This window comes from Urocampus carinirostris, chromosome 11 (assembly GCF_059441175.1).
Source record: "Urocampus carinirostris isolate Australia breed hairy pipefish chromosome 11, RoL_Ucar_1.0, whole genome shotgun sequence".
In the NCBI taxonomy this organism is placed as follows: domain Eukaryota; kingdom Metazoa; phylum Chordata; class Actinopteri; order Syngnathiformes; family Syngnathidae; genus Urocampus; species Urocampus carinirostris.
The window spans coordinates 30,342,273-30,358,916 of NC_142359.1; the positions used below are offsets into that span (position 1 = coordinate 30,342,273).

A 16,644-nucleotide genomic window follows, 5' to 3' on the forward strand; every position below is an offset into this window, starting at 1 on the left:
TATTTATCCAGCCTGTCATAAATGATTAGACTGGATAGTGGACGTCAGCTCAGTTCTCGTGACAAAAAAAAGCGTTAAAAATTTCATTGCGGCGTATAAGTTTAATGCCCGGCAGGCGAAAGTGTCAGCGAGTTTTTATTATTTGGAGGCAAAGTTTTCAAGGGGACGTGAATAGCAGCCGGAAGTGTGTCCGTCCCATCGTCTTTCCCCCTTCTGAAATGAAATGAAATGATCTGCATTTATATAGCGCTTTTCAAGTCAATGACTTCCCAAAGCGCTTTACATTGTGCTTCACATTTCCCAATAGCGGCCGTGATCTCTGCAGCCATGTAAGGCGCTAACCTGCTTATTGGGGGTATTGAGGGTTCAGTGTCTTACCCAAGGACACTTCAACATGTAACACGGACAAGCCGGGATTCGAACTGGGATCCCTTAATCCTAAAACGATCGCTCTACCTCCTGAGCTACTGCCGCCCCTTCTGCATGATTTATTCATTGGTTCTTTTTACCTCCAATATGATCAGACTAGCTTGTGTCATATTGGAGGCGTGGTTTTTGTGAGACAATTTGCATTTCATATTGGCCTCCTTGATAAGAATCAGTGCAGGGGTGCAACAATTAGTCGACGTTGTCGACAATAATCACGAATGAAAATAGTCGACAAAGAATTACATCATCGACTATTGTCACCAGAAACGTCTTTTTCGACATAGTAAGGCATCTCTACATGAGTATAATCTCTGCTGTGAGTTGCTCAGGCGCAATAGCAACTTTTTCTTGAGCGGTAGCATACAATAATGACGGCGTTAAGAGCTAGATTGATTACCCAAAAAAAAGCATTTTCGCCTGAATACGGCCAATAAAATAACTTATAATAAGTTTGCAAAGCAGACCTTGCGTATCATGGCAGTACCTCGATGACACACAAATATTCAAAGAAAACAGTTGGACAGTTTAATAAAACTGAGTCGGACTCGCCTCTGTGAAATTCAAGTAACATTGAAGCCAATAAGGTTTTGAACGGCTTTAGAATGTGGATTTTGAACCTGCAAGGAGGCCAGGGGAGAGCCAGAACCTTGTTTAGAAATTCAACCTGTTCTAAAAGCCCCTACCCTGAGCCTTTTCTCTTTATTAAATCTAGATTTCAAAAGCCATTACGCCCTGAATAGTGGGGATATCGAACCCAACACAATTGGCCAATAGCGACAATGGTGTAAACGGTGCATAATAGTCAAAACGACGAACGATTGTGCGCATCATGGTCAAAATCGCAACCTAGCATCCTATGCAATCTCCTTTGCAAGTTTCCAATATTAACAACAGAATAAACTTATCCAAACACTAACCCTTTTTTTTGTAGGCTGCCCTAGCGGAGACCACCCTACCCCTCCTAGGAACCCCGGGTTTGATGAACAGCGGAACCATGGGTGGCGCCTGTCACGGCCTTCTGGGCGGGGACCCGTCGGGCCTGATGGGTGGGAGCCCGCCCGGCTTATTGGGCGGAAGCCCGCCAGGCCTGTTAGGTATCAGCCCCCCCGGCACACTGAGCTGTAGCCCCCCAACCTTTCTGCAGTCCGCCCACGAAGACCTCAATGGCTCGCTGGATCATCTGGACCACAACGGCCACGGAAGCCCCGCATACTCCCCGCCTGGTGTCATGTAAGCGCACCCGCCTGCTGTTTTCAAACATACAGTGGTACCTCTTCATACAAATTTAATTTGTTCCAGGATCATTCTTCTAGCCCAAATTGCTCGTGTACGAATTATTTTTTCTGATATGAAATCATTCAAAACTAATGGTGCGGGGTGGCTTTCAAGAGGGAGAGAGTATCCATTGGGTGGATCCTCCACTTAAAAAAAACAATGACAGGTGGATAATTAAAGTAAAAAATATCAGCAAGAGAGTAGCCCGGCCTTGCCCAAACCCGAAACCGGTTGATTGACATTTTAGGCCCAACCCCAATTTCAACCCGAATTGCCCGGTGGAAAATGGCGGTTAACTGTCTCCAGCGGTCTCTGATAGTAGCCTCAGGGACTACTCGTAACTTGGATTTTCCTTCCTTTGCGTGCACTATTTTTGTTCCAAATAAATCTCGTATCTCAAAATGCTCGTGTTTGGAGGTGATTGTTTTAAGAGGTACCACAGTATGAAGTCTGGAACCGCCATCCGGAGCAACCCAAAAGACGAGCTCAATGCTTTTAATAGCCCAATTATTACAAAATGATCACGTCCGCTCATATTTTTATGAGTGTGAGAGGCTGTCTGGAAATGTAGGTCATGTTCAACCACCCACCCTGTCTCCGTATGCCCTTTCTTAGTTTAATTGCCTGATCTTGAACCTGCGCTTTTTTATGATGTCATCACCCTGGGCGAGGGTTACATTGATCGTTTCGAGCCCTCCTCCGATCCTTTCTTTTACTGTCTATAAATACACTTCAATCAGGAAATGTGTTACAAATGACACAAGTTGTGACTAAATAATGAGTCTAAAGAGTAAATAGATAAAATTGCGTCAAGAAAAGGGGGAAACACTGAGCTTTAGGGGCTATCACAAATTTAAATAGCCCTAAAATTTAGGATTCGGTTGTTTTGTACAAACGGGCTATTTTATTAACCATTTTTTTACACGGGTAACCCAGAAATTTGTCTTGGCTCTTTATGATCCCAGCAAAGGAAGAAAAAGAGAAAAATCAATGTATCTATTTTTTACTATTGTTTTAACCTAAAATTAAAAAAGAATTGTCCTAACAAGGCTTCTTTTCTTTTCTTTTTTTAATTATTATTTATTAAATTAGATTGAAAAGAAAAAAACAAGAATCCACTCCTTTTTATTTTCTATTAATTTACCTAAAAAATGAATAAATTAAAAAGTAATTTTTTAAAAATGGCCTATTACTAATCCATGTTTATTCAACCCAATTTTTGAGTCACATAATTTAGGTTGCTCCTTTTTAGGGAGGGGTCACCAAAAATACGAGCAACACCCCTATTTGGGATATTTGTACTACCCCAAAAATGATGAATTGTCCACAAAACATAAGTCAAGCTATTTCGTACAAGTAACTCAAGATAGGTTCATGTGCTTGACCCTAATTTCGGGTTGTTGATAGGTATCCAAATTGAAGACTCAAATCATTTTGGTTGTTCCATTTTTTTTTAATCTGGGTTCATGTTGACTTGGCAGTTTTGACACTAATAAAATATTAGATCACAAAATGTGTATAACCTCTTCATTGGGCTATGTATTGGGCCCCGAAATATTGATGAATGGTCTAGAAAGCAAAAGTCAAGTTGTGTTATGCAAGTACCTCCAGATGGGTTGATTTGTTTGACCTCCATTTTGGGGTGTGGACGGGTAATTTAATTTTGACCCAATACGGGCAAAACTTGACCGAGCATTTAAGCAGTGACCAATTTTCTGGCAACACAACTACAAACGTTTTGCTCTTCGTTTGAGTGATTTCAAAAATCATTTTAGGAAGAAAATAATCATATATTTAAAAAGAGATGATCTAAATGATTTGTAATGCCAATTAAAAATACAAAAAATAACAATGACTCTTTTAGTTAGCTATTTTCAGGACCAGACTGTAGGATACATAAGTGTTTAAGGGGGCTACCAGATGCCCAAGGGGACCCCTGTTTTAGAGCACCCCTGCACCATCACAGCAGTTGAGCTGCTTATTAATATTAAGAAAAAAAACTTGACTTTAATGGTGTTGGCTGGAAGTAGGATACAAAAAAATTCTTGAGCGATCGACACGAGAGTAAAGTAATGCTCACGCAGTGTCCATCAGAATGGCATGTCATTTGCTTAGCATGTAATGGACAAAATATGCACTTTACCAGGATGTCTAAGAAAGGAGCGCTTGTTTCGTCCCACTAGACGTCCGCCCATGAACCCATGCGAGCGTGTTTACGACCCCCCACTCTTAAAAGGAGTGTTAAAGTGGGCCAAATCTGCCGCCTTTCCCCATTCCCTCAGGTCATTTAACTTTTAATAACAGAATGGAATTGATGTTATTTTTTTCTCTTGAACATCGACATGAGACGCTACGTCCCCATGCCCCGTATATACCGGAACCGCTAGAACCTCAAAATGGAAGAAATGTGTTTTTGTCCGCTGTCTCTTCCAGGACCTCTTTTCAATAATGCAAAGGCATCTGGCACTAAACTCAATCGTACATCACCTCAAGTGAAAGGCATTTCCAGTGAAAGGAAGCCTGACTCTGACAATTAGCACCTAAAAGTTAGCGCCATCGATTCCTCGACAATTTGGGTAAACCCGTTCACTTCAACTAACGCTAACCCGAATGCTAACGTTTTTATTTCTCATAATTTGCAGGACTTCCTACCCAAAAAAATTCCGATTAACGCAACAGAAATAAGCTGTTGTTTTTAACCGTGAAAAAAACTGAAATGCAATTATTCCAGACTACTAACCTTTTTTTTTTCTTAAAGGGAAAGTGTGCATTATTTAGCACGCCTAATGAGTTTACAGTTCAGTAGAAGCCCAAAACAAGGCGAAAAGACATCAATGGCACTCCGGTTTCCTCCCACATTCCAAAAACATGCAGGTTATTGGGAGGGCCAAATTGTCCCCAGGTGTGAATGAGCGAGTGAATTGTCTCTGTGTGCCCTGCGACTGCCTGGCAACCAGCTCAGGGTGTTCCCTGCCAACTTACCGAAGATAGCTGGGATGAGCTCCAACACCCCCACGACCCTAATGAGGATAGGTGGTTCAGAGGTCATGGAGTCATGGTCGTGGAGTTTGCGTGTTCTCCCCGTGCTTTTGTGGGTTTCCTCCGGGCATTCCGGTTTCCTCCCACATTCCAAAAACATGCATGTCAGGTTAATTGGCCGGTCCAAATTGTCCATAGTCGTGAATGAGCGAGCAAATTGTCTGTCCCTGTGTGCCCTGCTACTGGCTGGCAACCGGTTCAGGGTGTCCCCTACCCACTGCCTGAAGACAGCTGAGGTGGGCTCCAGCACCCCCGCGCTCTACTGAGGATAAGCGGGGCAGATAATGGATGGATGGATTCCGGAATATTTTTCAACTCGCGATGAACATGAGGGCAATGTCGCGAAGGATTACAATATATTCTTTGCATTTGTTTACATTCTAAACGGCAACTCTAGCCCCCTCCAGACCCTTCCCAACAGTGATGAGACAAGTCCCAATGCCCTTCCTGGTTTCCCCTTCCCCTTCACTTCCCCTTCCCTATCCCTTTTCTCTTCCCCTTCCTTTTCGCCTTCCCCTCCTGTGGTTCATCTCACGTTTCGATTCTAAGGGGGGATTTGGCGACGTGTCCGAAATAATTAGCTTTTGTCAGATTTATCACGGTGGCTCCAAGCATCACACGGTGTTCAGCCTTGTTTGTGCGTGACATGCTTATTATTCTCATTGGCGCACCGAAACCCCCACAAACGCTTTCCTCCGCCGCCGCTTATCGAGCCGACAAGTTCGTCCATTTGGAGTTAAAAACATGTATCATGGCGTCCGAGCCAACTGCCAGGGCTGAAGTTGATTAATGGCGGAACCTCGCCATGTTTTTTTTTTCCCACCCCTTCCTCTCGAGGAGCGACACGCGCAGCCTCCGCATATTAACGAGCGGCTGCGCTTTCTATTAGCTAGATAAAAAAGCTTCTCTTCTGCCTTTGCTCCGGGGGGCTTAGGGATGAGAAATTCTCCATTATTTATCATGTGGCCCGTGTTTTTTTTTTTTCGCCTCCCCCTCCTCTTCACTCCATCCTCCCTCTTTTTTCATGTATTTCAACCTGGTGTCATCAGTAAACTTTTAAATGCCAAACATGTCTGAGGCTTCGTAGCCCATCAGCCGCGTCCTTCGTGTTTCCTCCTTACAGTCGACGCGGAGTGTCGTGTCAGATTAGCGTCACGTCATAAAAAAAAAAAACACTTGCTTGTGTGCTGGATAACGCACATCACGGCCATAAATAAGACTCAGAAAAACGACAACATTGAAAAACAAACACGCCGTGTTACTCGGGAATATAAGGCGCACCTAAAAAAGTACATATTGGCCATAAATGTGAAAGTCCACCTTACGGTGGATACCTTGGTTGCATTATGAGCTACTGCAAGAGGTTCTACGATTTAGTTGATCGATTGATAAACATCACTGACCCAAATTGCATAACACGCAACATGGTTTTAAGCACCAACTATTCATCACTAGACCAGTGGTACAGCTGACATTCAAAAAGGCATTAGAGCTTATCTCATTATCAGGTTTTTTTTACTCACACTGCTAAAAACACTGATTTTTATAGTGTATTTTGTTCTGCGATAGTATCTCCATGTCTTCACCAACGTACCTCAGTGAGTGACAAAAACAGAAATGATTTGAGCAAAATACAATTTAAGCTCTTTTACTCATGTATACATATCAAACTGTTATGTTATTGATGCACAGGCGAAAAAGTGAATAGAATGTTCAAGAACAAAATGCTCGATGCACAGTGTTTCTGGTACTGTGAGTAAAAATAGTGTGATTAGATATAGTCTGTAGTCTGTGCAGCCCTTTGAGACTTCTTGTGATTAAGGGCTATACAAATAAACATGACTTGACTAGAAAAAATCGAATGCCTTATCATGTGTCATCTGTATCATTGGAAGTCCAGTGTCAGTGCATTCAATGTTTTGCAATTTTAGTCAGCAACACTCGACTGATCAATTGTCAAACTAATATATACTGTAAGTGAATGAAGAGCCCACAGGTTATACAGGCATATTACAATAGTCTCAATGTCATACGCTTTATAGTCCACTGTGCCCTATGAAGGAAAAATCAATGCCAAAATACTGTTTTGGGGTTGCACCTAATATTTCCAGTGTGTCTTATATTGTGGAAAAAATGGTCAAATGAGGCCTTCTTCAAGTACAGTCCAAACACCAACCCAAACCCCACAAAAGATGTGTCTAAGAAATGCATGTACTTGCACACAGCTCATGAATGAGTTGACGAAAGCTGCAATGATGACTCAAGCCAGGAGATGGCAGCAGCGAGACAAACATTCCGAATGTTGTACAGCTTCTTTGAATCTGTATTTAGATGTATAAAACATATTTCCGCGTTTTGTCGCAGGCCGCCGGTGCACGTGAAAGAGGAACCGCCCAACATGGACGACGACGACTGTCCCATGTCACTGGTGACGACAGCCAATCACAGTCCAGAACTGGATGACGACCGCGAGCTGGAGGAAGGGAACTTGTCAGAAGACCTCGAGTGATTTATTTTTTCCTCCCCCTTTTCTCTTTTACCCCCTTTGGTTTTAATTTTTCCTCCAAGGCCAGAATTGGAAAAGAACCGCTCCACAAAGTCCACACAAACTGCCGCCCACTGTCCTTCCGTTCCAGCCCCCCCCCTCTCCTCTCGTCACCACTGGGACTATTTATTGAGCATGCATCCAAAGGAACTCTCGGTTGCAGCCCTTTGGGATGGCCAACACGTCAGGCATGAGATGCTAAAAGAACAAAGAAAGACATTCGCTGGTCTGAGACGAAGGACTCTCGGATTTACGGAAGGGAGGACTGGAAAAAAAATTCCATCGAAGTCTGCCAAAAAAGAAAAAAAAAAAAGAACTGTTTTGTTTGTGAATAAGCAGAGCCGCAGTAGTTGTTGATGTTTAGAGACGATTGCTGGTTCAAATCAAGTCTGTTGTGTCACCGCTTGTATGTCGCTACAATATATTTTCTACATTATTTTTTAGTTCGATCCATTCCTTCAGTCACGACCAAAATGTCCGTTAAGAGAGTAGGGATGTAACGATATAAAAGAATAGTGATTGGAAACCTCACGATATGGTGAGTGTCACACAGTTTGTTTGTGAGATTTAAAGAGAAAACAAATCTGAAGAATGCATACAAACTCATAATATTAAAAGAAAAAGGTTATTTGTTGTACATAGCATAATTTAAAAAAGAAATAGCTTTTCTATACAATGCTTATCAGCTGAGGTCATGAACCATATTTACACGCATATAAGCCAACCGCCTAAAACTGATTTAAAATAGCCACGTACTAAAACTATTAATGAACCTAAACAGCCATAATTATTTAGATGTGTATATAATGAAGAATAATGTACCAGTATAAAAGCTACAAATAAAACAATTAAAGACCATTTTGAAATCATTTCCTTTGACTTGATCGTTGTTGTTACAGTTTTCCACTGTTCTTATCGATAACAATATTATTGGCAAAAAAAGACTAAAAACATACTAAAACACAATAAAATGAGATATGGTCCCTATAAAAACAACAGAAAAGAAAAGAACAGGCGAAGGGGTAGCACAAGGACACCGACTGTTTTATGGCCCGCTTTGTTCATTTTATCGTTTATCTGATTTTAGTATGGTTTTTCATCATTCCGAATTTGGCATACATGCGAGTATTTAGGGTAATATATATAGATATAAACATCGACTTTAAATAGTACAGGTATCATTAAGTTTAAGTAATTAGCAAACTCACTAAAGCACTTATTTGCTAAAATAGTTTGTCATGCGAAGTAAACATGTTAGTTCCTCTTTGTTGAGTATCTTAAACATAGGTGGCCAAAATCTGCCTGTGTGAATTGTACCTTGCACTATTTAATAACCAGATGGAAGAGAACTGAACAAATAGAATCAAGTAAAGCCTTTTTAACAAATTCATTATTCTTAATAGGATATCTCCAAGACCATGTTCAAGCAATTTCACTGTTATCGTTACATCCCTACCCAAGAGATGGCGCTGTTCGAGACAAGTGCCATGACTCAGAACCATATTTGCATCTTTTCCTTCTGAAAGCTTTGTCGACCCGCAAGCATTCCCAGGCAACAGCTACAAACCAAAGGCCGCGCTAGCTTACCAACATGCGACGCCAAACTCAGCTACTCTGACCAACAAGAAACTTTCATTCCGCAAAAACAGAAAAACTACCTTCTGCTCACCTCTCGGAATTTGTTTCCTTCCTCAAAGAGGCTCCGTAACATAAGACGCAGATCTTAAAGCGATTCTATGAGAGTGCTAGTTGTCAGATTGGACCAGAACCAAAACACTATTTGGGAGAAGAATCGTGTTGGGCAGGAGTGTACTAAGCTGATGGTGGCTGTGTCTATTATACACAAGGGGTCCCTAAATTCTATTCTATGAACCCATACACAACACATAACTTTTCGCTTTTCCATTGGAAGGATTGGGTTTGCAATCTAAAACCAGTTGGGTCAAACTTAACCTAATTTGGGTTAAGAGTGGATTGAAGCAAACCTCGATTATTTCAACTTCCTTGGTGTTTTACTACAACCGCCAAATTGTCACCAAAAATAAGGCTGTCCTGTTCAATACATGGCAATAAAAGGGGTTTCATGAGAGCCCCCTCCCACCGAAACATTTTGTTTGAATAGCAAAATAATTAAGTCTTTTAAAATTTATAATGTCGGTTTATCATTAATTAGGTTACAGTGGACCGAAAATACTATAAAACCTGGGTAATTTCGTCTTAAACAGGCCACGGAAAATTGTTGTTTTGTTCTTAATTATTTAAAGGGACAGCGTGTAGGGACAACGCCTTTATATGAAAAAATACCATTATTTGTTTTTGAATACTCATTTGTTTAGAAATTTGTGTTTAAAAACGAATATTTAAATAAAAAAAATACATTTAAGAAAACAAACTAATAATGATAATCACAATAAACTGGAAAAAAACGAAATAAAAATAAAATTACAAAATAAAACTGTAAATGGGGAAGTCGAGAAAAAAATTACCTTTAAAGGTACCGTGTATTTTAGTTTCTCCTAGTGGTAAAACAAAAACTTTGTTCATAAAAAAATAAATAAACAATCTTAATTCTAATTTTAAACAAAAATTTATGAACTACCATATTAACGGGAATTTTTTAAAGTACTCGTATGTTTAGAAATGTGCATTTATCTGGCATAAGCTGAGCCTCACCTAGCTGATAATATTGCCCACCGTCTTGTTACTATAGCCCCCCCCCTTCTCCACACACATACAAAATATGAGAAAAAAATTGGTGCTTTATGATCACTTTGAGTTTCCGTAGTTTGTATTCTTAATTGTGATTCTTAGCACTCATGACAGAATACAGCGTGGTCAAATAATTTCCCATGTCCTTTAAAGGTGCCAGGCAAAAATATGGAAATTTTTTGGCCAGCAAGCCATAGTTTGGGGACCCCTGGTCAACACAATGAGCCGTCTTGAATTCTTGTCAAGCTCGATTTTTTTCTTTTTTAATATTTTTATTTTCTGATGCAAATTTACTTAACGACACTATTTCGACCAGGACTGAACAGGTTTAGGTTTGTAGGGACTCCCTTTGTCGTCAATTACACATCTCATGATTTTGTGTTTAACATTTTTTTATGATTATTATTGTTTCAAAAAGAATCTAGCAAAGCCAAATAATATTCAGCAAACTAAACGGATGTGGCTTGGTTACCAGATGAAGAAGAAATAGTGCTACTACACATAACGTAATAAATTATAGCCATGTCATGCAGATGAAAGGGAACTTTGCTTTAATACGAAAAAAAACAAAAAACTCATTTCTGTTGTCAGGAAACCAAAGGTACGCTAGATTTCAGTACGTCGAAACCAAACCGGAGTGGGCCATTAGCTAGCAGTTCCATTCAACAAAGATGCTGTCGCCACGGCAACTAAGATGCTCTCGCCTCGGCAACCTGACGTCCCCGCTTGCCGCAACCAAAGCAGAGTCGAGTGAGCGTTTAGTGACTTTTTCCTTCAGAAGCTGCCGCACCAAATGAAAAAGGATATTATGTCTTTAAGAAAACAACAAGAAAGAAAAAGGTCTCCCACTTGTTCCCAAAACGACACAAAAGGCTTTGAAAAAGAAAATCTACCTCTGCTCATTCTAGATCACCCCCCTCCCCAGTTTTGCATTGTAATAGGCTGCCCTCGAACATCCATTTGTGGAGTGCTGGTGTATAGATTACCTGGAAGGGAAATATGTGTTTTAATGATGCATGTTAAATAAAAAATAAAAATCAAAAAAATACTCGGTGGACGGATCGGCAGAGAGGCTGTCCTCACCATAAACAATGCATAGGATTGCATTACCTCAGAGTTTCGGGAGGGCCAAACACAGAATGCATATTACCTGTAGATTTGCATGGGTTTTGTATAAATTCAGTTCCGTTTAAGAAAAAAGAAGAGAAAAATAGTTGCTTGCACATAATACCAGAAAGACCTCCAGAAGTCGCTCCTCTACTAGATTTTAGGATTTTCTGGGGTTCATTTTGTCTGTATTTTGATAACTGTGCATACTTATGTCAAGGGAAAAAAATGGGACGAGCCCAGAGTTTTTTTCTAAAGAGGAAGAACCTGACCTATAGAGGATTGATCCTGAAATATGTCGAAAAATATTTATGAATAAATAAAACACACAAATATTTGACATAAATAAATGAACGCAGAAAAAGGTCACATACTACAGAAATGCAATGTTAGCATATGTTTGTGAATTTTGTTCTTTGTTATGTCATTGATTTATGTAGGTATTTTTTTGTTTTTTTGTGTATTTTGACGTGTATTCACCAACAAATCTTTTATTATAATTATATATTTTGTCAAGTATTTTGTCATTAATGTACTTTCAGGCATTCTGTTTTATAGTATGTCTTGTATTTTCTCACGTATTTTGTCACAACTATACGTTTTTCAAGTGAGGGGGCGGGTCAAACTGGCTAAGCTTTTCACAGATTAAATAAAGTTTTATAGTGACAAAATACATGATAAAATACATACAGATGAAATGACAAAATAAATACCAAAATATCTAAAAAAATACCTGACAATTCTTCTAAAGTAAATTTCAACAAAATACACGAACAAATACACAACAAAATATACAATAAAATACACGACGAGATACATGACAAAATAAATACCAAAATAACTGACAAATAAATGAAAAATACATGACATGTTTGACAAAATACACAACAACAAAAATTACAAAAATTACAAAATACATGACAGAATACATGACAAAATAAATACCAAAATACCTGACAACATTTTTGATAACATATAAATACATGAAAAACTACACAACAACGACATAAATACTCAACAAAATAAATGAGAAAATGCCTAAATCAACAAATAAGTCGCATTTATTTCACACATTTCGAGTATTGTCACATTAGTTTGTATAGCCCTTAATCACAAAATGTGACTGCACAGGTTATAATTTTGATCTTTTATGTATTTAGGTACATTGAGGTATTACGTGATTTATACATGCGTTCATTTATTTATACGGCATATGTTTAGAGGTGTTGCTGTATCTTTAAACGTCTTTCTACATTTGGCGAGATCAGTCCTCCATACCGACCTGTGTTTCATTCCCCGACATTTTCTACCGACTCACCCCCCTCGAGTTGCAAACTCGCTTTTTTTCTGCATCTGCTTTGCATAGCTGTAAGGCTCTAAACCTAATGTGTGTATTTATTGCTTGTACTTCTGTGCATACTTTATCAAGAGTTACGTCCGGCGGTTGACTCATGTATCCTTTCTACGGCTTAATAATCGGAAGAACGATCCGCCGACGTATAAGCTCACTCGGGACTGTAGCGAACATCAGTTTGTCATCGGTAAGAAAACAAAAAAAGATTTTTTTTTCCTTTCTCGATGACATTCGGCTACTTTTTTGATACTTTTCATGACTGTGTACTGTGTCCATATGAAAAGCTTGGCTGACGTTAGAAGGTCATGGTGGAGAATTGTAACGTCATTATTTTCTGTATTTCATAGCATTTCACTGCTGAATAAAATAAAGGACCAAAAGTTGACATTTAAAAAGTAACCTTGACTACCTCCAGCATCAGCGACTGCTCCGTTTATTGACTTTGCTCTTTGCGGCCCCTGCCGCGCGTTTAGCATTTTGTTGAAAATGCCAAAATTAAAAATAAATGGAAAAATGGTGAAAATAAACCCTGCGTGTAAAAGAAATGCTATACAAGAAAAATGGATGGTAAGACGCTGCAAAAAGTAGATTGTCAGCAGAAAGTTTTGCTAAATTTAAGTCATTGGTTAAGGACCCACCATTCCACACTCATGACAAGATGTGACCCAAATCAAGAAAAACTGTCCACTTCTCAAATTTGTCCAACAAAAGTGCAGTTTGAAGCAGAGATAGAACAATTTATTGGCCTTTTTTTTTCCAACAATCACAATGACCAGCAAAACCAAATAAGCAACCCCCTAAAACTGATTTTGAAGTAGCCATCTGCTGGAAACAAATCAAATTATTATTAAAGCATGTCACTAAACATCTATAATTATTGAATCATGTGGTTTATAAAAAATGAATATACTGCTAGGCCAAAAATATCACATTTGTCAGCCATGTACATTACCTTCTGGCAGTACTTTAATGGCAGAAACTAATGCACCACTTTGGCATTTTGCGATTGTTCCCTTCTTTGACTCAGTTTTTCTTGTCACTGTTTTCCTATTATACTTCCCCTTATGCCCTTAACCCTCTTGGGAGCCATTATTCGGGGCAGAAAAGGGAAAAGAAACCCAAAAAATCCCAATAAAATGAGATGTGGGTACTCTCAAATGTGCCAATTGACTGAACAGGTAGACGAGATCAAGCAGGGCATAATTGCCATCCACTGTGTAAATGCCCTTCTGTGTTTCTTCTTCTTATCATCATTTTGCAATGGAATAGGCCCGCGACCCACCGAAAACAGGTCCACGACCCAATTTTGGGTCAGTAGTGCTACGTCTGAACAATCCTTAATAACTATTTTATGGTTATACAACACTTACTGCAGATAGAGCTGTGACTTAAATAAAGCATCACTAATATCACATTTTGCTCACCAAAAATCTGCTTTAGTCGTGCACAAAATCAATACTCCTTTCTTTTCTTCAGGAAATACTCTGTCGTATAAATTCTCCAATTGTTTCTGTTCTATTAAGAAGTTATTGCTGAAAGTTGAGCCTGTCCTGTCGTATTTCTGGGATACGTTTTTAATTGAATTTAGGGCTGAAAATGTTTGTCAGCAGTGGACACGGGGATTATTTTTTTCACTTTTCCGTTGTTATACCTATGTTAAAGCCCCCGAGCTAATCATAGTTTGTAAATCTGCTGATGTATCCCTAGGTCGCCAACTCGAAATCTGATTGGCCAAACCAACAGCTTTATCAACACTCGTTTTATGCCACAGGGCCTGCAGAACTGATTGTAAAGGCTTCTGGATTAATTTCTAACCTTGTCAAAAAGTAGTGGTTGGATTGGGTTTGGTTAAATGCTTAAATATGAAAGCACTCATCTAGAAGCAGCACAACCAGGGGAAAAGCAATTAAATGAAGCTGACAGTGAATTTGCAATTGTTTAACTCATTGAATGCAATAAAGTATAAATAAAGTTTGGAAAAGCATCGTCCCTGAGTGCCCAAATGCAAAATTTTGTTCATAATGTTTTATGTAAAACTATTTTGGCGCTGGCGGTTTTGGCGCTGCTCATCAGTAAGTACCTAGCCCTGGGTTTGATTTCAATATGATAACTCAAGGAAGCACACTTCCCATATCCACTTCCTATATCCAGAAAATGAGTGTGTGTGGGCAACCCTGTAAGGCGAATAGGGGTAGTGAAGCAGTGTGGTAAGATTCACAATACATGGACGGATAACAGCAGTTAAATCTTAAGCAGAGCTTTTTCCTTTAAAAATAAAAATATGCCCAAGTCCTGTCATCATCGTCTGGTCGGAAAGGGATGACGATACAACCACGTCCGCAGGGAAGCGATCGCCCAAGGGAACACAATCGCCATAGTGACAGGAATTGTGGGATCGATTCACAGGAAACATTGTGGACTGCAAAGTTCTTGCAAAGTTTATGCCTTCTTCTTGCATAGTTCATCTATCAGTTCAGTGTTATTGCAATAAACTGTAATTTTGCAACCAAAGTGCCCGTGTGTTGTTTATGGAAAGCATTGATATTAGAGGATTCAGCAATGGGGGAAAAGTAAAGGTTCTACTGGAAATGCATCCTTTTTTTGGACGTTTTCTCGTAAACGAGTATTTTCAAGAAACAATGTTCAAGTGTTGTGTAATAAACAATCGTAAGAACATGTTTTCCAGAGGAAGATGAGGGTTCAGCTCTCCCATGTCTATATAGCTACAGAACAAAATCGTATGTAGGCCTTCAAAAATGAGTGAAAATGGCAAAAATTGGCTGGAACTGGCACTCCCAATTTGAGAAAAGATCTTGCATCAAATGAGTTCATAAGTTTTCATGGGCAAAATAATTACCATCGCATGATTCAGATATGTTTTAGGCGAGCTGAGAAGACCTTGCAGGCCCTGACGGCCCACCACTGCTTAAAGTACAAGTGGCAAACATTTGCTTGAGGTTGTGTGTACATTTTGTTTACGTGTCGAAGCCCGGTTGGGAATCTATTTAAAGGGAAAAGTCTCGTATTTCACCCTTCTTGTCACTTGAAGTAAAATTGGCTAGCAGGATTGATGGCTGTTTAAGAGGTCAAAGGCGCTAACAGGCTAACTGGAGCTGGCCCACCGCACCTTGTCGGTCACGGATTCCTCATTGCCATTCAAAGGAGAACTCACCGTGACCAATAGGGTCGCCCATTAGCGGACGTTCCAAAGGGTGCACGGGGACACGCTAACAGAAAACTACTCCGATGTCCCTCGAGAGGTCGGAAAACAACCGGCCTCTCTCTTTCTACCCGCCGCTAGTCGTTATCTCTGAGGTGGGCGATTCTGGGAATTTTGTTATTGATCGGATCCAAGTAAACACATGGTAGTATCAATCGATTTCAATTCGATACGATATATTTTGCTTGGAAATGTCATGATCATTAAATAATTGAACCCTTCTCTGATTCAGTTAGTTTACAATTATAATAAACACAGCACAAATATTTTAGGTACTTAAAATGGTTCATTTTTTATTAAATAATAACATTGCAAACTCTAACAGTATAGTAAAAATAAATAGAAATATTTCGATTGCAACTGTTTTAGAAGAAAGGCCAAGAGAGTCAAATCAAAAAAGCAGCAACATAACGAAAACACTCTATACTTATGTCAACTAGAGAAATAGAATACCTTCCCTGCACAATGTTTAAAAAATAAAGTCAGTAGTGCAAAAAAAAAAGCATAAATTGTCTCTCATTGGCTCTGTTGCAATATTTTTGTTATTGTATTTTGTCGTTTATTTTTTCTTTTTAATCATCACATCACAAAATGAACGAATTACTGAAAAGGAAAAAGGGACGTTGGTAAGTTGAATTTGTTCGTAAGTTGCTTCAGTGCTATATTTTGTATGTTTAAGGTTTATGTAAGTAGGTTTAATGCTTGTATAAGTAACCTGTATTGTTTTGTACAAAAAAACAAAAATTTCAAAAAATCATATGCTCTATAGATATAAACAAAGTTAAGTTTAACTTACTTTTGGAAGATGACCTTCAACAGTTAGGCGACTTCCTCCTTTGTGGTAAAAAGTGGCCAAAAAATGCGATCCAACTACTTTCTCAACCGCATCAAGCTTTCTTATTCCACCTTCATTTCAAAAGAAACTCGCCTCTTCTGCACACGTGAGACCAACCATTGAATGGATGC

General features: G+C 39.3%; 1 protein-coding gene across 9 annotated transcripts in view; it reads left to right on the forward strand.

The window, feature by feature from the left end:
• foxp2 (forkhead box P2) overlaps nucleotides 1–8,956 on the forward strand; it is a 191,744-nt gene extending 182,788 nt beyond the window's left edge. For all 9 annotated transcript variants that reach the window (XM_088348554.1, XM_088348549.1, XM_088348552.1 and 6 more), the window contains 2 exons: nucleotides 1,361–1,659; nucleotides 7,108–8,956. In XM_088348554.1, the coding sequence (XP_088204680.1) occupies nucleotides 1,361–1,659; nucleotides 7,108–7,252 (444 nt within the window). In that variant the 3' untranslated portion in view covers nucleotides 7,253–8,956. The remainder of the gene's footprint in view (nucleotides 1–1,360; nucleotides 1,660–7,107) is intronic.
• The last annotated feature ends 7,688 nt before the right edge of the window (nucleotides 8,957–16,644 follow it).